Raw genomic sequence first — 24,853 nt, 5'->3', positions numbered from 1 at the left:
CTCACGATAAAGACAGCTGTTCTCGAAGTTTTGCACTGGGAATCATGCCCTTAGCAAATATATTTATGGCACATACATGGTTGATGGTCTGGTTCGATTCCTGTCCATCTGTTGGAATGGAACAATTCTTGCCCTGGAGTTGATGAATGCCTTGATGTGTGAGAGCTGCCAAGCAGGGTGTGGGAGGTTAGACGGCTGCTGTGGGGACTGGCACCCGTGGGGCTCACACAGAAGCCACCACCAGTCCTCGGGAGCACCTGAAGTCACCGCTTTGCGGGACTTGCCCTGGTTAGTCTAAAGAGCCCTTGCTGAGCAGGTGCGTTCATTCGGTGGGAAGATACGCAAATTCTGTAATATCAAGCCAATATGACAGTAAGAGTGGAAAACACCAGCCTAAGAAAGGATTGTACAAACTTGGCAAAAATTGAGTGACAGGAGTGCTTTTTTAGCCAAATGAGAATGATCTTTCCTTATCACTCAACATTTATTTGCTGGGGGAAACAAAGGTATAAAACCTCAGTCCTTGATCCCGAGGGGTTTATGTTTCCATGAGAAAGAATAATGCATTTTTTAAAAAGGAAAATGACAACTCAAGGAAGGGTATCAATTAGAGAGAAGGAAGAGCCTTTTGCCTGAACTATTAACTCAGCCCCCATCGCATTCTGTGCTTCTCATCGGTCTCTTTTTTGCTCTATCTTCCTCATTCATTCATTCACTCATTCATTCAACAAACAGCTACTGACCAACAAGTGACAAGCATTCACCGGCTGAGAAATTCAGCTGGGAACAAAAGGGGACACAAATCTCTGTCTTCACAGGATTTTTAATCTAGAACAGAGGGAAGAATTTCCTTGCTTAGTAAATAAGTACAGTATAAGAAGTAAAGCAGAGAAGGGGGGTGGCAAGGGCGGGGTGGTGCTGTGGTCTTGCAGATGTGTGAAGAAGGCCGCACCCGTGAAGGGACAATTGCAGAGATGAGGTGAGGCGGTGAGTCATGTGCAGAAGACCCTGCCAGCCAGACAGGACAGGCAATTACACCTTGAAGAATAATGAGGAAGGCAGCGTGGTCTGAGTTGGAGGAAGGAAGGAAGGTCGGGAGCGGCAGTGCAGAGCGGTCTGAGAGGTAACGTGGGGTCAGACACCCAGTCCTGGCAGGTGACAAGGACTCTAGGCTTGCACTCTGAGCTAGGTGTGTGTGAGGGGAGCCGGGGAGGGGGGAGGTCAGGAAGGGGGTTTCAGACATGCTGAGCTGGACTGTGAAGGATTCTGAGTGGGGAGTGACCTGCTGTAATAAATCCAGGTGGGGATAAAGGTTGTGGGAGGTGATTGCATTCTAGATACTGTCAAAGGAAACCTGACAGGACTTCCTGAGGCTGTAAGGTGGGACTTGAGAACCAGGACTGTGTGAGGGCAGAAGCCCAAGCCACTGAAGGAGGAAGCTGCAATTTACAGAGACGGAGATACCAGGAGAAACACATGAGGGCAGGGACGGTCAGGTGGTTGATGTTGCACCTTTTGAGTCTGAAATGCCCACCGGACATCCAAACTCAGGTGGCCAAGTCAGAAGATGTACATGCAAGTCTGGAGTTCAGGGGAGAGGTCTGAGCAGGGACAGACGTTTGGGCGCCATCAGCACAGAGATGGTATGTAAAGCTATGGATAAGACTGTTCTTAGAAATGAGAGCGGACAGAAAAACAGAGCCAAGTCCTGGGTTCCCTGCCAACAAGAAGTCAGAAGGCTGAGGAGGAGCCTGTCAAGGAGCCAAACGATCAGCTGGAGAGGTAGGAGGAGATCCGGGAGAACCCGTGTCCCAGAGCCAAGAAAACTGCTGAGAGCCCAAGGAAAACGAGGACTGAGACAGGACCACTAAACTGAACAACCCGGAGGGCCTCAGTGGCTTGAACCAGAATCTTTCAAGAGCAGGGCCAAGGCCGAAGCCTGACTGGAGTGGGTTCCAGAGAGACAGTGGGAGGAGAGGAACAGAGACCACGGGCTCACAGACTTCTGGGGGGAGGCTGGGTGTGAAGATGAGCAGGAACGGTGGGACAGCAGCTGAAAGAGAAAGTGGGGCTCCAACAGCCTCCCCCGCTCCCCGCATGGGAGAAGGCAGGAGAGACCTGACAGCTGTAGTGAGGGAATTCGGGAGAGGCGAGGGAGAGGGCCTCACACCTATGTGGGGACAAGTTGGCATCCAGGGACGACATCCGGGCAGAGGTAGGGTGGAAGCACGTGGAAGGTCTCTTCAGCTCGCCTCTCCTTTCTCAGTTGGGAACACGCTACCTCCGAACATGCAGGCCGGCATACTGGGTGTTTGCGGCTGAAGGACTCCCTGACCTCCCCCTTCTCCCCCGAGTCTCTTGTGAAAGCTGTACCCCTCGTCCCCAGAGGAAAGAACATCCTTATCTCCAGAGACGGAGGGACAGGGCAGGTGTCTGAACCAACAGGCCTTGCTAAGTTCGCCTAGGTTCACTACCCCTACCTCATACCTTTTGGTCCTATTATATCTTTTCCATGACTTCCTACTCTTAGTCAAATCGAGCATAAAAATGCTCAGGTTTAACCCTTTCTTCAGGTCTTCATTTCCTTATGAAGGTGCTAGTGTCACGTAGAACTTGTATTAAGTAAATCTGGATGCTCTTCTCTGTTAGTCTGTCTTTTGTCAGTTCAGTGAACAGGACCCCAGCCAGAGGACCTAGGAGGGCAGGGGGCCCCCTCGACAGCGAAACAAGAAGCAGTGCAACAGATGACAGTCAAGTACTGGGGGAGAAAGGAGGGAAGAAAAAGTTCATCATCCCAGGAGAGCTTGGGGTGGGGAGTACATGGACAAAGGAAGTGGAAGAGGACTGCCAGGGAACTTTTAAAAAAAGGCACATTTTAGGTTTTCCTTCCTTATTAATTTCAATTTGAGAAATTTAAAAAATATTTTGGTATCTCTATATTTAATTTCAGATTTACTCCCTGCTACTTACTGAGTTTTCCTACTGCTTGTAATAATTTTTCAGATTGGGGCGCCTGGGTGGCTCAGTGGGTTAAAGCCTCTGCCTTCGCCTCAGGTCATGATCCCAGGGTCCTGGGATCGGGCTCCGCATCGGGCTCTCTGCTCAACGGGGAGCCTGCTTCCCCCTCTCTCTCTCTGCCTGCCTCTCTGCCTACTTGTGATCTCTGTCAAATAAATAAATAAAATCTTAAAAAAAAATTTTTTTTTATAAGATTTTTTTTTTTAATTTATTTGACAGAGAGAGAGAGAGAGAGAGATCACAAGTAGGCATAGAGGCAGGCAGAGAGAGAGGGGGAGGAAGCAGGCTCCCTGCGGAGCAGAGAGCCCGATGCAGGGCCCGATCCCAGGACCCTGAGACCATGACCCGAGCCGAAGGCAGAGGCTTTAACCCACTGAGCCACCCAGGCGCCCCCCAAAAAATTTTTTTTAAGATTATTCTCTTGTGGTTTCCAGGTATATAATGACACAATCTGCAAATAATGTCACCTTCTTCTTCCCACCTGTTGGTATTTTTTATTTCTCATGTTTATGTTGCTGGCCCCTCCAAAGCAATGTTAAACAGTATGAACAGATCGCTTTGGCTTGGAATATGCTTCTAATGCCATGGTGCCACCAGAACACGTGCTGACTTAATTAAAATGAAAAATTTTGTTTTTCAGTTCCTGAACACACTTGGCTAATGGCTAGAGTATTAATTCAGCACAAAGAACTTTTCATTATTATACAAAGTTCTACTAGATAGCACTGTTCTAGTGTTTCCCTAATGGGTAAGGTCTTAGCATTTGGTCTGAGATGTATGCATGCTATATTAAAAAAAAAAAAAAAGATGCATCTATTTTCTTAAGTTTTACTGAGCTAGAATTCGAATACTATACACGTCACCCATTTACAGTATACAATTCAATGGCTTTGACTGTATTCACAAGTTAGACACGCGTCCCTAGCATCAATTTTAGACTATTTCACTGCCCCTAAAAAGAAACACCAAACCCCTGGCTGTCACTCTGCAAATCCCTCATGCCTTCCTAATCTAATTTCTGTCTCTTTAGATTGGCTATCCTGGACATTTCGTTTTAATGAAATGATACAATACGTGCCTTGTGCCTGATTTCTTTCATTTAGCATGTTTTCAAGGCTCCTCTAATGTATCATTAATTCACTAAAAAACTGCCAAACAATATTCCATTCCATGAATATGCCACATTTTACTTATCCATTCATCCATTAGTGGACATTAGATTTGTGTCCTCTTTTTGGCTATTATGAAAAATGCTGCTATGAATACTCATGTACCAGTTTTTGTGGGGATGCATTTTCATATTTCTTGGGTATTTTCTTTGGAGTAGAATTGCTAAGATCGTATGATAACTATGTTTCACTGTCTGAGGGCCTGCCAGACCCTTTACCAAAGCGTTTGCACCATTTTACATTCCCCCCAGCAGTGTAGAAGGGTTCCAATTTCTCCACGCCCTTGTCAACACTTATTACATGTCTTCTTATTAGAGCCCTGCTAGTGGATGTGAAGTGTTGCCTCATTGTGGCTTTGATTAGAATTTTCCTGACAGGCTAATGATGTTGAGAATCTTTTCATGAGCTTTTTGCCCATTTGCAGATCATCTCTGGAAAAATGTCTATTCAAGTTCTATGCTCATTAAAAAAATTGAACTCTATTTTTATTATTGAGTTATTATGGTTCTTTGTAGATTGTAGACTCAAATCTCTTACCAGGAATATGATTTGTAAATATTTTCTCCTATTCTAAGTGGCGTCTTTTTGTTTTCTTGGCTGTATCCCCTGGAGTACGAAACTTTCTAATTTTGAAGAGGTCCAATATAACTTTTTTTCCTCTAGCATGAGCTTTGGGTGTTGTATCCAGGATGGCTTAGCCTAACCCAAGGCCATGATAATTTATTCATGCTTTTTTTTTTTTAGAAGTTTCATAGTTACTTTTAAGTCTCTGATCCACTTTGAGTTAATCTGTGTGTATGTAGGAGGAAGAGGCCCAATTCCCTTGTTTTGCTCATGAATATCCAATTGTCCCCAGGTCATTTGTTGCAGACTATTCTTTCTTCATTTAATTGTCTTGGTATCTTTGTTGAAAATCAACTGACCAGAAATGTAAGGGTTTATTTCTGAACTCTCAATTCTGTTTCATCTCTCCTCCTCCCAGTGCTCACTGTCTCGATTACTGTACTCTTAGAGTAAGTTTTGAAATCAGGGAGTGTGAGTCCTTCAACTTTGTTCTCTTTCAAAACTGCTTTGGCTATTCTGGGTCTTTTCAGTTTCCATATAAATTTTAGGGTCAGCTTGTCAATTTCTGCAAAAACATCCACCTGGGATTTTGAGAGGGATAATTTTGAATCTGGACACCAACACCATCTTAACCAGACTGTCTTCCAATTCATGAACATGATTTTAGCTTTAGACTTGTTTTGCATAATTTATTCTTAAGTACCTTATTCTTTTGTTGCTATTGTAAATGAAACTATTTTCCTTCTTTTTAAAGAGGTTTTACTTGAGATGATGCTATTTTCTTAATTTCATTTTTGGCTTGCTCATTGCTACTGCATACGAATACAATCAGTTTTTATATATCAATCTTGTATCCTGCAACCCTGATAAACCGACTTATTAGTTCTAATAGTTCTTTTTGGTGAATTCTATCTAGAAAATCATGTTATTATAAACAGAGACAGTTTTCCTTCTTCCTTTCCAATTTGGAGGCCTTCTGTTTCATTTTATTGCCTAATTTCCCTGACAAGGACTTCTAGTATAATGTTGAATAGAAGTGGCTAGAACAGACATCTTTGTCTTATTTCTAATCTGAGGGGAAAGCTTTCAATTTATCACCACTAAATATGATGTTAGTTGTGTGATTTTTGGCAGATGCCCTTTAGGAGGTTGAAGTTCTCTCTCTCTCTTTTTTTTATTTAAATCTTTTTTTTTTTTCAAAGATTTTATTCATTTATTTGACAGACAGAGATCAAAGCAGCAGAAAGGCAGGCAGAGAGAGAGGAGGAAGCAGGCTCCCCGCCAAGCAGAGAGCCCGATGTGGGGCTCGATCCCAGGACCTGAGCTGAAGGCAGAGGCTTTAACCCACTGAGCCACCCAGGTGCCCCTGAAGTTCTCTTCTATTTCTAGTCTGTTGAGTGTTTTTTATTGTGGAGAGTTGTTGAATTCTACCAAATGCTTTTTCTGTGTCTTTTGAGACAATCATATGATTTTTGTCTTTTATTCCAGTGATGTAATGGGCTCATCTGGTCTATTCTTAATTTGAAGTTACATATGTTACAAGGAAATAATAGATTTTTTCAAATACCCTTTTTTTTTTTTGCATCTTTTCAAGTACTGAGATAGCAAACAAGTATATTACTAGATTTCCCAACAATTTCGTTTAGTTTCCTGGCATAAAAATGACTTTTTCCTGGTGCATTATATTTCTGATATGCAACTAGATTCTCTTGATATTAACTAGAATTTTTGGTTCAAGATATGTAAGTGGGATTAGTTTCTGAGTTTTGTTTTCTTTATTATTATCTAGATTATATACAATTGATTCTCACTATTTGCAGATTTCTAGTTCGCCAATCTGCCTACTAGCTAAAATTTGTAACCACCAAATTGACAGCATTAACACTTGCTGTGTTTTTGCAGCAAAGTGCAGACCAGTGAAAGTGTGCTCTGCCTCTTGCTCTGGCTCTCAGACAGAAACGATCACAAGAGGAATACAGTAAAGAGCAGTGAGTGCAAACAGAGACCGCAGCTCTGAGCCTCCATGGATAGAGTCGGAATCCAACTCTGGTACCTGTTAGTGGGGCAGCCCTGGCAAGTCATTTGACCCTCCGGAACCTCATTTTCTCTTTTATAAAATAAAGAAAATAGAAACTACCAGGAAGTGCTTTTAGAATTTAAGACCTATGTGTGTCTCGCGCGAGCGCACGCGCGCGCACACACACATACACACACACACACACTCACACACAACTTCCCCAGGAGCAATGGTTCGGTATTCTCTTACTCAGCGTTCTCAGTGACTCTTAGAACATAACTGCTGGGGATTAAGGAAAGCTGACTGTGGTTATATTCTGATCCTCAGTCTCAGTGTGTTACATCTGATTTATAAAAATAATTTGGAAGTTTTCTTTCTCTTTGGTGTTCTAAAATAGCTGAAATAGTACTGGAATATTTTATTTGGTAAAATTCCTCCATAAAATCAATGGGGTTGGCTGTTTGGGGAGGTGTAGGACGGGTAGCTCTTTACCAAGTTTTCTCTGCTACACCTGCAAAAATAATAACATGTTTTGGGGCCTGTTTTGGTAACTTATATTCCAGAAAATCATGTTTCATCCACTCATCTAATTTGCACTGAATCAAACAGAATTTTTGGTGCTTTGTTTGGTGCTTTCCTATTTCATGGTCTACGGTTATTTCTCTGCTACCACATTTCATGATCTCTGTAATTACTTCTCTGTTATTTCTCAATTTGGGTATTTATACTTCCTATCTCATCCTTATCCTTATTTTTCACTCCCCAAATAACCATTCATTAATTATTTTCCTATTTTCCAATTGATCAATTTCTCCTTTTACCTTTATCCTTCCATTTCTAGATTTTTACTTTCCAACTTCATAAGTGGAATACTTTTGTTTGTTTATTCATTTTTATTTCCTAATATAATACTTAAAGCTACAAATTCTTCTGAATTCCCTAGTCCTGAAATACGGTTTTCATCTCCTTCTAGATTTCATTTATAATTTCTGTAAATTCAGTTTTAATTTCCTGTCAACAAAAAGTTAGGAAATATTTTTAGATTTCTAGAAAGTGACTTTTTCTTTTTAGTTATCTTCAGTTTTTAATTTAAATGAATGAATGAATGAAAAGAGTATAATGTTGAGTCTGTGACCATTATCCCCAGAGTCAAGAACAAGCCAAGACTATGCACTATCATACTGCGATAAGGAAATAACGCCTGTAGTTTTGGATCTGAGATTTTCTCTATGGCTTAACATATCAACATTTTAGTTAATGCTCTGTGGATATTTGAAAAAAAAAATACGTTCTGTCTTTAGATATTTATAGATTAAAACCCTTATTATTTTCCCTAGGCCTTCTATATTCTTATTTTTGACCACTTGCTTTTTTTTTATGAACTGAGAAAGAATTAAAACCCAGCATTAATGTGTTTCTCTGTTTCTTCTTGTATTTCCGGTGCTTTTTGCTTTATAAATATTGGTAAGTTATCTGACACATGGATAGTCCTATCTGTGGCTGGCATCTTTATCACTAAAAAACTGCCCTTCTTCACTTCATTTAACACTTTCTGTCTAAGACTTTCTTTCCCCCTTATGGGGAAATAGTTCAACAAATCCTTATCTACCTTTGGTCTAATCCTTCTAAGGAACTCTGTTCTGTGAGAATCTTACGCATATAGTACGTGATTTGGATTTTGCTTTATGATACGGTTTTTATCAAGTGAGTAAAGCAGACAGACTTATTTATATAAAAATATTTTGGCATATTTGTGTTAATACATGTTGTATCAGATTTTTTTGTTACTCTTTAGAACAAATCCTTTATGATATGGTCTGTGTCTGAGGTGTGTGTGTGTCTTTTAATTTGGAAGGTTTGTTTTTGTTCTAGGAGCTACCTTTATAACTTTGAAGGATAACTTAATTCTCTATTTCTATGGACAGGATCTATTGAGTTTCTATATAACAAGTAATGATAATCATGAAATTTATAGTTCTTCCCTGCTCCGTTTTACTTGATATTTTTCTTAGAATTTTCTTTTACAAACACTATACATCTGTCTCTTGATTATTTGAAGTAGGCTCCACACCCAGCATGGAGCCCAACATGGGGCTTGAACTCGCCACCCTGAGATCAGGACCCGAGATGAGATCAAGAGCTGAACATTTAGCTGCCTGAGCCACCCACGTGCCTCTGGACTTCTCATTTTGAAATGAAACCTGACTTCTGTCTATAAAAAAAAAAAATGGATTCCTCCACCATCTTCTACCTTTTTTTTTCTTTCCTCTTCTAACTCATTTTTACATTGTTATTCTGTTACTATTTCATAGTTCTAACACTGCTAGGTGTTACCACGTTGTTTCCATCATATTATTTTGTTCTATAACTATTTAGTGCTAGTTCCACAATTAAATATGTTTGCACCTCAAGGCAGTCTTTCTGCCATGGTTTTGCCTTTTCTCTCTCAGCTGGATAAAGTTTTCCCTCTACCAGTTTCTTCAGGTGTTCTTAAAAAAATATATTTCCTCAGCATCAGGACAATTTGTGTAGTGCTTTTATACATGATAGAATGACTGGATTAAAATATATAAAGCACATTCGCTCATGTGAGTCTTGTGCAGGATCATTCCAGGCCTTTAAGCATTAAACGTTACCATGGAAAAGTTGGAAGCCACACTGACTTCTCTTACAGGTAAAGGGATCTTTTGTTAGGATGTCCAGGGGCTTCTTACTATTGAAGCCCAGCAATTTCACAGAACTATATCCTGCTAATGACTTTTCTAGGCCAAGTTTTCCTGGGGCCCATTGTGCCCTGTCAATTTGTAGATTCAAATCATATTTCATTTTTCAAAGGTTTTCTTGAATTAAGTCTTTAAACACGATTCTCCCTTGTTTCACTGCTTTGGTTCTCTTCTGTTGGGACAAATTATGCATGTTTGCTGTTGTCTTACTCATCTGTCAGATTCTCTCCACTATTTTAACAGTATTAATTTCATTTTTTTTTAAAGATTATTTTTATTTATTTGACAGACAGAGATCGCAAGTAGGCAGAGAGGTAGGCGGAGAGAGAGGAGGAAGCAGGCTCCCTGCTGAGCAGAGAGCCTGATGTGGGGCTCGATCCCAGGACCCGGAGATCATGACCTGTGCCAAAGGCAGAGCTTAACCCACTGAGCCACCCAGGCGTCCCCATTTTGTTTTCTTTTATCAGGGCAACACTTCTTATTCTGTGCCTTCTGCAGACTCTAATCTTTTGTGTGTTGCTTCCAAGATTGTTGTGATTTCTGTTATGGTTTTATCTTTTAATTCGACTTCTTGCCTAAGTTCTGCCAGCTCATCTTTCATTTTCTCTTGTTACCTTCCTGTAAGTCCTTGAGGACGGTCTATACCTTCTTACAGCCCTGCTTTGAATTCATCTTCCACGGTGGTAAATGCTTATTATGTTAGTTTTTAATGTGAGTACGTTTTTTAATTCGGTCACAATTTTCAGGTCTTTGCTAGGAATTGTTTCTGGTGACTATTCTTCATCTTATCATCTGTTCCTGTTTTTCTCTTCCTTCTCTTCTTGCAGTTTCACTGTACAGATCCTGTGCTAGTTCCTTTCTGGTTGTGAGACATTTCTTAACTTGGCCAGTTCTTACCAAACCAGCAGGAAGTTTATGTGGGGGACAGGCCAGGGCCACCGGTCAGGCCAGCAAGAATTCTCCTTGTGATACGGCGTAGTTTACAAGAGCGAGCCCTTTATTCTTTTCCTCATTTTAGCCAATCAAGATTGGCAGCCTCAGAGCTGTTCAACATACAGTTTTCTCCCTTTATCCTGGTTTTCTTTAATTTTTTTTTTTTTTTTTTTTTTTTATTTGACAGACAGAGATCACAATAGGCAGAGAGGCAGGCAGAGGGAGAGAGAGGAGAAAGCAGGCTCCCTGCTGAGCAGAGAGCCCGATGTGGGGCTCGATCCCAGGACTCTGGGATCATGACCTGAGCCGAAGGCAGAGGCTTTAACCCACTGAGCCACCCAGGCGCCCCTGGTTTTCTTAAATAGTACTTTTACAAAAATGGCTTGTCCCTGTGATTACTGCCTTCGGCCTGCCTAGCTTACTTCTCTTTCGTACCGGAAGGTCTCCAGGAAAGCTCCCGCCATTACCGCGTGCATCTGGCCCCATGGTTCTCCTTGGGGGACCTCAGTCTCAGCCCTCAGGGTGTGCCGGCAGCCTCGGAGAAGTGGGCTTTGGCGACTTCCTCTGACACCTGCAGCTCTGAGAGTCCTCTCCCGGTACCTTTCCACGCTCCTCCGAGTTTCACTGGGTTTGGTGGCCCTCCCTCACACACCGGTCTAGATCATAGGCCTTTCTTAGTTTCATCAAGGATGGAAAATGCCTATCTGCTTTTCAGTTTCCTTAACTGCTTTGAGGTAATTCTAAAAAGATGAAGGAACTGACATCTTTACACTACCACTTTGAAACAAGAAGTAATGAGCAATTCAAGGGGTTTAACTACACCATTAGGAACAATCTATCCCAAATCAGGGAGCATAGAAATAGTGAAGTAACTAAGAGTATTAAATATCAAAAAATATTAAATTACAAAAACATAATCATTTACATAATAATCGTGCAAGTTCATATACATATGTAACTTTATATATGGGAAAAGCATATGATGTAACATCAGATAAATCTGTTTATTAGAAGTATATTGGAGGGGCATCTGGGTGGCTCAGTTGATTAAGCATCTGACTTATTTCAGCTCAGGTTTTGATCTCAGGGTCATGAGTCATAAGTATGTGAAATATATGCACATACAGGATGAAGCATGGAAGAGAAATACAAAAACTGGGTTTTGTTAAGGGTTATGAATACTGAGTAATGTTTTTGATTTAAAGTTTTTGTTGTCACGGTATAGTTTGTAAGAAGTAACACAACACGTGTTCAAAAAATAAAAAGAGTCACACTATATATATTTTTACGCTAGCATCTACTAAACACAAGTCACTAAAAAAGCACTGACTAGCTCCCTACTTGCCAGGACTAACTATATCCTATCTCTGAAGGCAAGCTCCAAAAGCTGTGTCCCTCTGCTCTAGTTCCAGCCCAGATCTTTTATAGCAGCTGTTGTCCCCATCTCCCCTCTTTCCTCCTTATAACACTTCCCTCACCTGTATAGGTCAAGCCCAGTCTAAACAGATCACTGTTGCTCAGTGCTGATGATGGGCTGGGCACCGTAAGGGTAGACAGCAAGTAAGAGCATTGGCTTTGAACCCTTTTAGTGTGTTTTGTTTGTAAGAAAGGGCAGCAGAAAAGCACACTGCATTTAAAGGTCAATTTAGAGTTAAAAGGTTTGGGCTTTGCAGACAGCCAGATTAAATAAAATGTTTAAATTGTACCTAAAACAGTGCTAAGCACACAGTAGACATTCAGTAAGGGGGGGAGGGCACCTGAGTGGCTCAGTCGAGTGTCTGCCTTCGGCTCAGGTCATGATTTTGGGGTCCTGGGATGGAGCCCCACATCAGGCTTCCTGCTCAGCAGGGAATCGCTTCTCCCTCTTCCTTTGCCCTTAACCCTACCTCATGCTCTGTCTCTTGCTCTCTCTCGCTCTCAAATAAAAATAAATCTTAAAAAAATAATAAAATTATAAAAGAAATAATGAAATCTCGACATTTGCAATGACGTGGATGGAGCTAGAGAGTATAATGGTGAGCAAAATAAGTCAGTCAGAGAAAGACAAATGCCCTATGATTTCAGTCATATGTGGAATTTAAGAAACAAAACAAATGATCATGGGGGGAAAGAGGCAAACCAAGAAACGGACTCTTAACTGTAGAGAACAAACTGGCGGTGGCTGGGGGCTGGGGGAAGTAGGCGGCAGGGATTAAGGAGGGCGCTTACTGTGACGATTACTGGGGGACGTATAAAAGTGATGAATCACTCAACTGTACACCTGAAACTAGTATTACACTGTATGTCAACTGGAATTTAAATAAAAACTAAAAATAAACTAAAAAATATTCTAAGAAAGGGTAGTATATATACATTTTCCACAACCATTTAAACCAACATCTTCAACTTTCCAGTTGCTCTCTGGTTCAGAGTTCCCACATTCAAATACTAACATTGTTAAGATTAGCAACTAACGGGACGCCTGGGTGGCTCAGTTGGTTGGGCAGCTGCCTTCGGCTCAGGTCATGATCCCAGAGTCCTGGGATCGAGTCCCACATCGGGCTCCTTGCTCAGCAGGGAGCCTGCTTCTCCCTCTGCCTCTGCCTGCCATTCTGTCTGCCTGTGCTTGCTCTCTCTCCCTCTCTCTCTCTGACAAATAATTAAATAAAATCTTTAAAAAAAAAAAAAAAAAAAGATTAGCAACTAACATTTAAAGCATTGTTCTGAATGCATAAACTCAATGTGTGATTTGTTTCTTTTAGAAACAATGTTTTTACTCTCTGAATAATTACAACTAATTCAAAGTGTTCAGAAAGGATCAAAGTATTTTCATAAAAAATAGCCTAGCAATTTTGTAAGTTATAACCCATAAGTATAAAAAGAAAACAGCTTTACACTTCTCAAATATTCCCATAATCCCCCAATATGAAAATGGTATAAATTAAGGAGTAAATTTCTGAAGGCGTATAAACTCTGAAAACGAGCTTTTCCTTTGGCTGAGTAATGTCTCTGATCATTAATGGCGATCATTTTCATTGGTTTATTCACAGAAAATGTATACACATTTTAAAACTAAATAAAATGTAAAATTTAGTTCCTCAGCTGCAGTAGCCACATTTCAAGTGTTTAACAGCTACATTTGGCTAGTGGTTGCTGCACTGAATGGTGCTGAAATAGATCATTTCCTTCACTGCAGAAAGTTTCTTGGACAGCACTGGGTTTACATAATCTAAGAGGAAAGATAAACCAAGTGCCTATGCAGAGGTATCGTCAGGTTTGAGAAGTAGTTGAAACATCTGAGGATTCCTCTTATGATGGAGAGGGGGGAAAATTCTGTGCTACAAGCTATTGCTTGAATAAAGAGAAAAAAATGCCACAAGACTGAGCTTAATTGTACGTTTCAGGGGACGGGGGTGTTGGTGGAAAGAAACCTGTTAGATTCGAGGATGTTCCTGTTTTATAGCTGCTCCCAGATGGTATCTGAGGCATAGACAGAAACTAGCCTCGGGTCTCTTTCTCACTCTGAACACTCCTCAAACATTCTTGCCCACACATCTACAAGCTGGTAATATGAAAATGTCCATTTCCAACACAGATGGGTCTCCTGCCTCCAGATCCATGAATCCAGCTCCCTTTACTCCATCTCTCTCCTTGGACTGTTTCAAAAGTGACTCATAACGTATCCAAACAAGGATGTATCATTTGCTGTCTCGCTGTCCCCTGCAAAGAATTTGGCTGGCCTCTGTCCCCAGTTCTTGGGAGGTAGCCAGTAAATCCGCGAATTTCCCAAGTGAGAACAGTGTCTTTGTTCATGGTGGGTTCCTCAGGATGACATCTGATACTCTGTTCTAAGGAGATGACTCAGGATGGGGGCTGACCAAGCCAGAAAGACCAGCTGTGTGATTAGAGGGTTGGGGCTTGGAGCCAGCTGATATTGGCCCAACCCCCAGGGAGGAGAGGGGGATTGGAGCTTGAATTCAACACTGTGGCCAAGGACTCCATCAATCATACCTACATAATGGAAGTCCAGTCAAAGCTCTGGACACAGGAGCTCAGGTAAACCTCCTTGGTTGGCAAAACTCAACACATTATCACCTCTCAATGTGCCAGGAAGACAATGTGTCCTAACCCTACAGGGAAAGGACAATGGAAAGCCTAAGTTTGGGATCCTTTTTCAATGAGTCTCTGCCTTTGGCTGGTTCTGATTTATATCCATCAAAATAAAACTGTAATCGTAAGTGTAAGGCTCTCTTGAGTTCTGTGAGGCATTCTAGTGAATTACTGAACCTGAGGGGGGTGGGTATCCCCAAGTTAATAGTCTACTTGTGGTCAGAAGTGAGGGTAGTCTGAGGACCCCCAAACCTTTCAGTGGTGGTCAAAAGTGAGGGCAGTTTTGTGGCAGACTCTATGCCCTTCACTTGTCAAGTTCAGCTTAACTCTAGGTAGGTGGTGACAGAAGTTCTTTTGCACTCCAGATCTGTTCTTCCCACAGAGTTCGTTATCACAGTGATCGGCATACCCACCCATCTATTCAGCTGCTAATGGCAGAAAGCAGATGATCACCGATGATTCTTCCTTCTCAATCACCAACCACACAAATGATGAATCGCTACATCCTTTCTGAATTCTGACTCTGTCCACTTCTCTCCAACAGGATCTGGTCTTTGCTTCTCTGGTTCCATTCTCCTCTTTGCTCATAAAATTCTGGCCCCATGTGCCTTCTCTCTGATACTCAACTTGACCAGTTTCATCCTACCCGAGGGCCTTTTCACTTGTTGTTCCCTCTGCTTTTGACTGGCTCCTAGGATTTAAGTGTTGATGTAGGTCTTGTCTTCAAAATTATCTGCTTTCCCTCCCAGTTTCATAACTATGTCCCCACATAACTATGTCACCCACTCCCAATAACTCCCACTAACACCCACCCAATAACTCCCAATAACACCCACTCCCAATAACTATGTCACCACACTGTCTGGTTTCCCCTATAATACATTTTTTGTTAGTTTCTTTTTTCTCCCCTCCCCATCAGAATTAGGTTCCGCATCGGATTCAAAGGCTGTACTCTCAGGGCCTAGTTCCATGTCTAGCGCACAGAAAACATGCATTTACTGACATTCAGATAGTAATGAATCCACTGAATTGGATTTTCTTGGTGGTTTCCTCTCACTTTAGTGCTATCCTCCTCAAACCCACTCTCCATATTGTAGCCGGAGCCATCTTTCCCAAACAAGATGATGACATTGCTGTTCCTTCATGACCTGGCCTCTGTTCACCATCCCAGTACATTCTCTCCCCATCTGCCCCGTGGCCAGGCTGAACTGCCGCCAGCCCCTGAACGCTCTCAACGCTCTTGCCTCCCGAAGTTCCTGTATGTGTCCCTTCCCTAGGACTTTCGTCTTTCCTCCCCAGTTTGTCTGGTTAACCCTTCTCATCCTTCAGGTCTCCTTAACCATTACTTCCCTGACCTTCCACAACTGGAACAGGCTACCCCTGCTCTGTGCTCCCACAATACTCTATCCTACTCCAACAACGTACTGATTTTGGATGGGCTGTCTCGGTCTGTGTACTTGCCTATACCCTCAAGAGCGTAAACGCTCTGAAGGCAGGGGCCTGGCTTCAGTTGGCAGTATTGCTACAGCTGAGCACGGTGCTGGCTGGCATACCATAGGTGCTCAACACATACTTACAGAATTAACATGTTACACTGGAGCATCTGCTGGCAAATTCATTAGTCTTTGTTACTCTTGCCATGTTCCCCACTGCGTTTAGATCAGTGCTACTATAGAAGAGGTGCTCAATAAATACTAGGTCAAAGTGTAATGCCTTCTTTAACCTGGCGAGATTTCAGAGACAGATCAAGGGTGCTCAAGTTTCATAATGATGGGGGTGTATTTACTTAAGGTTATTAGCAAGGCCACTTAAAAACTCTGAGGAGCTAAAATTACAATTTGAAAATAAGTTATGTGATCCCTTTCAGCATCTCGTCCCTACTACAGAGTTACTAGCACTTAACTTCAGCCATATGCCCACACAAGGATATTTCAGTCTTTATTCAAAATACTTGTGTGGATAAAAAAGTATTATATTGTGTAGTTCTAAGAAATCTACTTGTAAACCCTCCATTTTAAAGAAATAAAGGTGAGTAAAATATTTCTTCACAAGAAAAACTCCCCACTGTCCCAGAAAGAGAATTATTTTTTGTATCATGATAATTTGTATGAAGGTATACATGCACACACACACTACACCTATACAGTAATATGACAAGTTTTAAAAATAAGCATATCAGAAGTTATTCCTATAAATTAAATTTGTCATTCAAAGTAGTCTCCTTTGGAGACTCATTCCAACAATGGAATCAAAGCTCAACATATTTTGGAAAGCTCTTTGAGAGCTACTTTAGATTCTGCAAAGACTTTTTTGAATATTCAGACAGATGATAAATACTTGACCTTTTCAAAGTGAATTTTACCTTTAAGAGCAGCTAGTCATTAGAAGCCATAGTAAAAAAGGTCAAAGGGCACAACATTTTGGATCAAAAACAAAGGATATTTAGATGAAAAATACTGTGCTTGCTTCGGCAGCACACATACCAGATGAAAAATACTGGCAATGTGTAAATTTCCTTGTATAAGTGATACACTAGTTCTGAAAACAATGGCAAATTAAAAGATACTTAGAAATGTTTAAAAAGGGAAAAAAAGAGAACAAGGATTGGTGTTTAAGATGGCACAGACCCGGGGCACCTGGGTGGCTCAGTGGCTTAAGCCGCTGCCTTCGGCTCAGGTCATGATCTCAGGGTCCTGGGATCGAGCCCCGCATCGGGCTCTCTGCTCAGCGGGGAACCTGCTTCCTCCTCTCTCTCTCTCTGCCTACTTCTGATCTCTTGTCTGTCAAATAAATAAATTAAAAAAAAAAAAAAAAAAAAAAGATGGCACAGACCCTCCTGAGAATGCGATGAAAATTACGGCTCCTTTCCTCAGAAAAATATGGGTTCCCCTGTCCTCTCACCACTGCATCTACGCTTAGAAAGGTATGAAACACTGAGGTCATCTATGGCCCTATGGTTTGGAGCACTGGCTTTTGATTTCTCTTCTATTTTACTGTACCCAATACAAAAAAAAAGTTTCTACTGTGACCCGGTTTGTACATACATATACATATAACAGATTTAATATTATATATATTAATTATATAACAATATATAATTAATAGTTACACAAATAACTCTCAGCCCTAGTGTATTTGTCATAATACTCTCTTGCATCTTTCTTTAACTAGAAAAACGTCACTCATGATTTGACTGGGCCAATTTCACAATGTATAGGTTGAAAAACACTGGTTTAGAGTAACCACCGTGTAACTGGAGAAAGTTAATGAAACTGAGAAAACTCACTGATGACAAAAACTCTGATGCTCTTTTAAACTAATGAAGTCTCTTTACGCTAGAGTCAAGCTTTTTAAGAGATTAGATTCTTTATGGCAAAGCTGCGTTATCTTGGTCACTCATGTACATGGTAAACTACTGGAGACACTGACGAGTAAACCACACAGGGTCACAGGACCTTCATACCTTAATATTAGAAAACCACAAATCGTTCTCATGTAAAGTGGCCAGGTAGACAGACGTTAGAAGTCCGATGCAAAGGGCAATGGTTCCACCAACTGTGAATGACAGAAGCTTCCACAACCTTCTAGTGGTATAACCTTTTAGAAAGACAAAACAAACAGCAAAGTCAGTAAAGAATGCAGCATTGACTAGTTCTACTTCAGCCTAGCAGGTATGCTAAGCTCCGCTGCCTGTCGCTGTCGAAGCGTCCCCTATTCCAGGCAGGCACTTAGGGGTTCCTTTCTGTGATTTGGGAGACCTGTTTTCATACTTTATCACGGTTTTTACCTAACTCTATTTAACTGTTCACTTGTCCATTTTGCCAGATAGCGTGAGCTTTCAGAGGACAAGCACCTTATCTTATTCATCTTAATAACTAGGGTCTGTGTCTGGCATAGCTTAGTAACTATAATTTACCTATGAAATTTGGAGGAGTAAATGGGTTACATGTCTAGGAGATAAAAAGTCTTTGAGATGGTCTACAGATAATTTGTGGTTTATTCATTAAAAGCTACCAAAAACCTTGACAACTTAAAATCCAAAAACCCATCAGGGGAGAAAAATTCATCACAACTCAAGTTAGAGGACACTTAAACTAGGAAAAAATATTTATAGCACATATAAGAAAGTTTAAGTAACTTTAATACAGGATGAACACTTTCAGGATTTAAAAAATGAATTTTCAGTTGGAAACAGATTAAACTTATGAGTAGGCAAAGCACAAAAGAAAAAATGGCCAATAATAGAAAAAAATATTCACGTTCTTCAGTATTAAAGAAATGCAAATTGGGGCACCTGAGTGGCTCATGGGTTGAGCCTCTGATCTTCAACTCAGGTTATAATCCTAAGGTTTTGAGACTGAGCCCTGCGTTGGGTTCTGTGCTGCCCCTTAAGCCTGCTTCTCTTTCCCCCTCTCCCTCTGCCCCCCTCACTTCCTGGCCCACATTCTCTCTCTCTCTAAAAAAAAAAAGAAAAAAAAGAAAGAAAGAAAGAAAGAAAGAAAGAAAGAAAGAAAGAAAGAAAGAAAGAAGGAAATGCAAATCAAAACGATAAGCTGTAACTTTTTAGATGCTGGCCAATTTGATAACTTAAAAATGCTAACCCTTTTTTAATAAGGGTACAAAACAGTATTTTTCTTCTTCTTTTTTTTCCAATATGGAACGCTTCACAAATTTGCGAGTCATCCTTGTGCAGGGGCCATGCTAATCTTCTCTGTATTGTTCCAATTTTAATATACGTGCTGCCAAAGCGAGCACCAAAAGTATTTTTCAAACATTGCTGGTGGGAAAGTAACTTGGTAACTCTCTGGAACACAACAAGGCAATAACTAGTAAAAATAAACTACCAAAATGAGCATACAATTTGACCAATAATTCAAAATCCAGGCATATGCAATGTTTGTATACAAATGTTTGGCCACAGTATATTTCTCATAGTTCTGTTTATCTAAGTAAAAGATTAAAACCATCTAAACACTCAACAACGAATGAGTCAAATAAACTATGCTATGGCCACACAATGACTATGTTGGTAACATTTTAAACTACATTGACTGACTTAAGATATGTTCGTAACATAAAAGAAGAAATGTAGCAAGTTATAAAACAGCTAGGATCTCAATTTTGTAAAACTACATATGAATGCTTGCATTTATATCCCTGCAGAGACATTCAGACAGCAAGATCAAATTTCATGGGTGGTATTCTCAGGATCGATTTGTTTGTGGGAGGATTTTCTTTTTTCTTTTCTTTAGTTTTCAGGGTTTTTTTCCTGACACAAATAAATACTGCTTCAGTAAAATGAAGAATCCTCAAAATTGTGTTTTATTTTTTTTAAAAATTTTATTTACTTATTTGACAGACAGAGATCACAAGTAAGCAGAGAGGCTGGCAAAGAGAGGAGGAAGCAGGCTCCCTGCTGAGCAGAGAGCCCGATGTGGGGCTCGATCCCAGGACCATGGGATCATGATCTGAGCCAAAGCAGAGGCTTTAACCCACTGAGCCACCCAGGCGCCCCTCAAAATTATGTTTTAATATAAAAAAGAGAACTTGGGGCAGTCAGTTAAGCATCTGCCTTCAGCTCAGGTCGTGATTCCAGAGTTCTGGTATCTAGACCTGAGTGGACTCCCTGCTCAGCAGAAGGCCTGCTTTTTCCCTCTTCTCCCTGCTCATTCTCGCTCTCTCTCTCTCTCTCTCTTGTGCGCGCGCAAATAAATTAAAAAAAAAATACTTTAAAAAATAAATAAAATAATAAACAAAAAAAGCAAACTTGAAGTTACATTGTTTAAGCCTTAAGAAAGTATGCTGTCTTGTCCAAAATTGCTGTTAGCAGAGTTGGATGGAATGACTTCTTGATATAGATTAATTTTATTTTATAAAACTGTTTCCCCAAATTACTTTACTAGTTCTGGCTGATAAGAATTAACATAGCTAAAAAAAAAAAAAAAAAAAGAATTAACATAGCTGCCATTAATGTAAATTCTGTCAGATATCCAAAATGGTTGACAGACATGGAATTCTTCATGTTTATTTTTAAAAACCTTGAGCATGCTTAGTTAAGAAAGCAAATATGGAGTCAGGAAGTTGGTAATTAATATCACTTGATATACAGCTTAGCAAGAATCTTCAGCATTATATAAACAACTCACCCAATTTTGACCGTCCTCCCTCCCCAAACCAAAGGAGAAAATTTCAGGAATTCATATAAAGAATAAAAAGAAGTTTGATTCATTTTCAATACCTTCATGAAATGAGAAAATCTCCCAAGGTAAGGCTGTGCAGAGTGAACAGCACACACAAACCAGAAAATTTAGAAACAGACTAAAATCTGAACCGTGGGGGAAAGCATTACTTTAGGAAGTCAAAGATTGGCAAAACCAGAATCTACTGAACAGAAAGCTGAGAAACAATGGGTTCTAATCAGAGCTCTTTCACCTTCTATCTGATAATAACTATAAAGCCAGTATTATCAAAGTACAATCAAATCATTTGTCGAACTAAAACATCAGGGTATTAGAACAAGTCTCCCCAACTGTCAGGTCTCACCAAATTCTTATTCTATTGGAGAGTGATATTTTAATATGCAGAAAATAAAAGCAATCCCAAATGGTGCTTTAATTTAAATCACCTACCAGATGGCAATTCATTTCCCAACTTCACATTTGCTTCTTGTGCTGCATAATCCTCAGAAACTTCTGTGGTTTTCACTCCTTTTCTTTGCCTGATGGATATCATGGTGTCAAAGACTTACATGCATTGTTCTTCCAACCACTCCTACAAACGACAGAAAAGTAAACTGCCTGTGTGTATGCCAGTACCCTCTCCCCAACACACCCTGTGTGCATCTGTGCTTAAGTGACTTGAAGCCTTGTCCCTGGCTTAGCATGCCCTCCCACTTTCCCATCAAATCTTAACCAGCCTTCAAGGTTACTGTCAAGACACAACACCAATATTTACTTAATACACGCTGTCAAGAGTTAAGAATACAGGTGGGCATCCCAGACCAGCCCCTGCCCTTCTTGCAAGAAGGCTTCCTGTCTGTGCCTGTGCCAGCTGCTGCTGCTGCTTTCTCCTTCCTGAGCCACTGCAGCTACCTTGCAATTGGTCACCTAATTATGCAGTTTTAGATTATGTCCTACAGTTCCCTACCACGGGAGGAGGCATTCAGTAGTAAATTTGTTGAGAGCCGGATTCCGAAGAAGTGACATACTGTTTGGTCTCAGGTACCTGAATTTTAATACCGGTGTTCTTTAAAAACAATTCACACGGAAGCTTTAGGAACACGCCTCAGTGGTGATGGCAGCGGGGGTGTGCCAATCAGGGCAGCTGCTATCCCAGGGAGCAAAAGTGGGAGTAAAGGCAGGGTGCAGAAGCCTGGTTTGGAAGCAGCGAGTGGGAGGCGAGGGAGTGGTGGCAGTGAGTAAGCTGGCTACAGTCCTCCGGAACATCTTGCTTCCCTCCTCTGAATAATGAACAGCGTCTTACTAATTACTACGAAATATGACCAGATGCCGGGCACCATTGTTTGGGCAGTTTACCAATTCCTAAAGGTAAACAACTTGCTTTATAGAAGGAACCAACCAACCAACCAACCAACCAAAATTATACAATTTATTCGTTCGTTCATTCATACAAAAAAAAAAAAAAAAGTGAGACGCAAAAACAGTTAAGTACAAACAATGAAAATGGAGAACCTGGAGCAGCGAGGGAGGAAAAAAGAGTGTAGGCAGAAAGTCGTACTGGGGTCGATGGGCTCGTTTCCCAATCACTCTATCCTGGAATCATGCCCTTTCTAAGGGCTCGGGAAGGAGTTGTAAATATTCCAGAGCCGATACACTCTAACAAGTTAAGACAGAAGGGCCAGAAACACTGACGCGCCAACTCGGGGTCTGGCAACCGCGATAACCGCACGAACTACGAAACAAAAGTTTCCCCACCAAAGGAAAGGGAATGCCATCTCAAACACGGGAAGGGAGAGGAAAGCGACGCTTGCTCTCCACTCCGCAGGGCCGGAGCGCGGGGAGCGTCCCGGGCGCTGCAGGGCACGTCCCCCAGCTTCCCGCCGCACCCTAGCCCCACAGCACCGGGTGTCCCCAGCAGACGCCGAGGGGCCGGCGGTGGCCGCCCAAGTTCGGGGACTCGCTCCGGCTGGGCACCGTGGCGCGGCCGCCGGCACCGACCAGGCCCGCGCGGCCGGAGCGAGAAGTGGCCCGCGAACGCGGCCCCGCCCTCGGCAAACTTCCTCACTCCTGACCTGCCGCCCCCGGCTCCGCAGTTCGCGCGGACGAGCGGGCGCCGCGTCCCCTAGCCGGCGCCCCCAGACGCCCCGCGGCCCGGGCCGCGCCCCCCCCGACTGCACAGAGCGGCTGGACGGCCCGCGGGCTCCCGGTGGTCGCGGCGCATTCGGCGGGACGCCGGACTCCCCGCGGCCCGCCGCCGAAGCCTCGCGCCCGCGTGTCCCCTCGCGCCGCCCGCGGCCCGACACGCAGTCACAGACCTGCGGCCTCAGCCGTCCTGGCGCGCGGCTCCGGGAGGGGAAGGAGGCCAGCCGGCCGGGGGGCGTCTAGGGCCGCGGGGGCGGGGCCTCAGAACAGCCCGCAACGCGTCGTGGGGACAGCGAGGACCGGGCAGCGGCCACCGGGGCAGCGGCGGAGCTTTGTACGACACCCGAGAAATGGGGGACTGGGGGGGCGTCCGCGGCCGCGAGGAAGGGGCGCGCCAGGGAGGCCGGGCCGCCGCGGCCGCACCCATAGGTCCCGGGAGCCGTCCGTCAGCTTGAGGCCCCGCCCCTACCCGGGGCGCCCCGCCCCGTCTCGTGCGCCGCCGGCCGGAAGGAAGCAGCGCATTTCCGCTCGCCGCTCCGGCCCCGCCCCCGCGTCCTCACGACGCTGCGACCCGGGGTTGCCGGCATTGAGGCTCTGAGGTTGCTTTCGGTCCCACAGACTCCTGTCGGCCCCGGGGCAAAGGGAGATGCAGCGGCTCAGGGAGAGGAGGAGCCCGGCTCCGAGGAAGGGTGGCCCCAGGGCTGAGAGTGGGGCGCGCCTTGGGGCCGCGGAAACCTCTTGCTGGCGCCCGTGGCCGCCTGTCCCCCACCCAGTGCTGATGGGTACGGGGGGGGGCGCGCTAAGGGCCGGGCGGACCGAAGCAGGGCGACCCCTCGAGCCTCTCCCCGCCTCCTGCGTCGGTGAGCCCGGTGCGCCCCCTCCGTGGTCTCGGCCGCCCCCATAGCCCCGGTCTCGCCGCCCCCCCCAGGCCCCGGAGGCCGCTGGCGTGTGCTGGGACCGCGTCTCCTGACTGCCAGTGAGGCCGCCTGGAGATGCCTTCGCCTCGCCCTAGACTCCCCCCTAGTGTTGGGGTGGGAGCGGCGCGCTCGATCTTTAATTTCGCCTTCAAGGAAGGATATGCTTGCCTTGCTCTCCAAACTAGAGCGTAAGCCTTTTTTGAGGGCAGGTACTGTGCTTTTTCCTGGGTATCTTTCTTGTGGATCACCCTGCGAGGAGCGGTAGATGAAGCCTTTTCTCAGCAGATGCTCAAGCCACATGTTTAATTGATTTTTCTTAAGGAATGGTCTGGTCTTCTGGGTTCTGCACCTGTGAAAAGACTGTCCATCTGTCTCCTTCCAGTACGAAATTACTTCATCCAGGAAGCCTTTCCTGGTCACCCCTGTTGGGTATTTTCTCTTCCCTGTGTCTGTTGCTTTTAATAACAAGCGCACATTCTGTGCAAATGGATTGAGGTATCCGCTGGGTGGCTTGAATAAAAATGTGTCAGTTCTCTTTTCAGATGGCCTTTGTCATGTTTTAACTTGACCGTTGGTGGCTTTGATGTTAGGGATTTGAGAGCAGGGCTTATATTTGTAATCCATCTCTTTCGTGTTTAGGTGCCTTACATAAAACACATTTGGGTGCTTAATAAATACATAGGGGAATTGAGTCCTCCTTAAATAAAATTTTTCCCTTTTTGTGCGTAGGGTTTTGTCTAAAACTGTGTCCCTCTGGGGAAGAATGTGTCTGTGGTGCAATGTACATCCCGAGTAAAGGAAGTAGTGCTCATGAGCAGCTGCTTGGTTTAATACCAGGAAATGGCTTTACCAGCAAGATAAAACCTTGAGACCTGTAAAAGTAGGCACCCACTGCTGAGAGTTAAGTCTTCAGAATGATGATACTTCAAATAAGAAGGCGTCCTTCGCTGGGATACAGTAACCATGAGAGTGATGGATAGCAAGTAGTAGGCTCTGCCCTCGGTGAGTTCTGGTCACGGACTGACTGCAGTGGTGCACAGGGATATCTCTTGTTTGCATTGTTTTGAGATCCAAATGGATTTCGCTATGTTGTGGCCAGCAG

The 24,853-nt window shown here is 43.1% G+C and overlaps 1 protein-coding gene across 3 annotated transcripts in view; it reads right to left on the bottom strand.

Annotated features, from left to right (window-relative positions):
• Positions 1-23,082, bottom strand: part of LOC111161442 (dpy-19 like C-mannosyltransferase 3) — a 69,389-nt gene extending 46,307 nt beyond the window's left edge. For all 3 annotated transcript variants that reach the window (XM_022525089.1, XM_022525091.1, XM_022525092.1), the window contains exons 1-3: positions 23,008-23,082; positions 21,143-21,284; positions 17,977-18,110 (exon numbers count right to left, since the gene is read on the bottom strand). In XM_022525089.1, the coding sequence (XP_022380797.1) occupies positions 17,977-18,110; positions 21,143-21,245 (237 nt within the window). In that variant the 5' untranslated portion in view covers positions 21,246-21,284; positions 23,008-23,082. The remainder of the gene's footprint in view (positions 1-17,976; positions 18,111-21,142; positions 21,285-23,007) is intronic.
• Positions 23,083-24,853: the final 1,771 nt, after the last annotated feature.

Source organism: Enhydra lutris, unplaced genomic scaffold (genome assembly GCF_002288905.1).
Source record: "Enhydra lutris kenyoni isolate GAN:26980312 unplaced genomic scaffold, ASM228890v2 scaffoldscaffold85, whole genome shotgun sequence".
In the NCBI taxonomy this organism is placed as follows: Eukaryota; Metazoa; Chordata; class Mammalia; order Carnivora; family Mustelidae; genus Enhydra; species Enhydra lutris.
The sequence above is the reverse complement of the archived record's forward strand: the minus strand, read 5'-3'. Positions and strand labels throughout refer to the sequence as shown.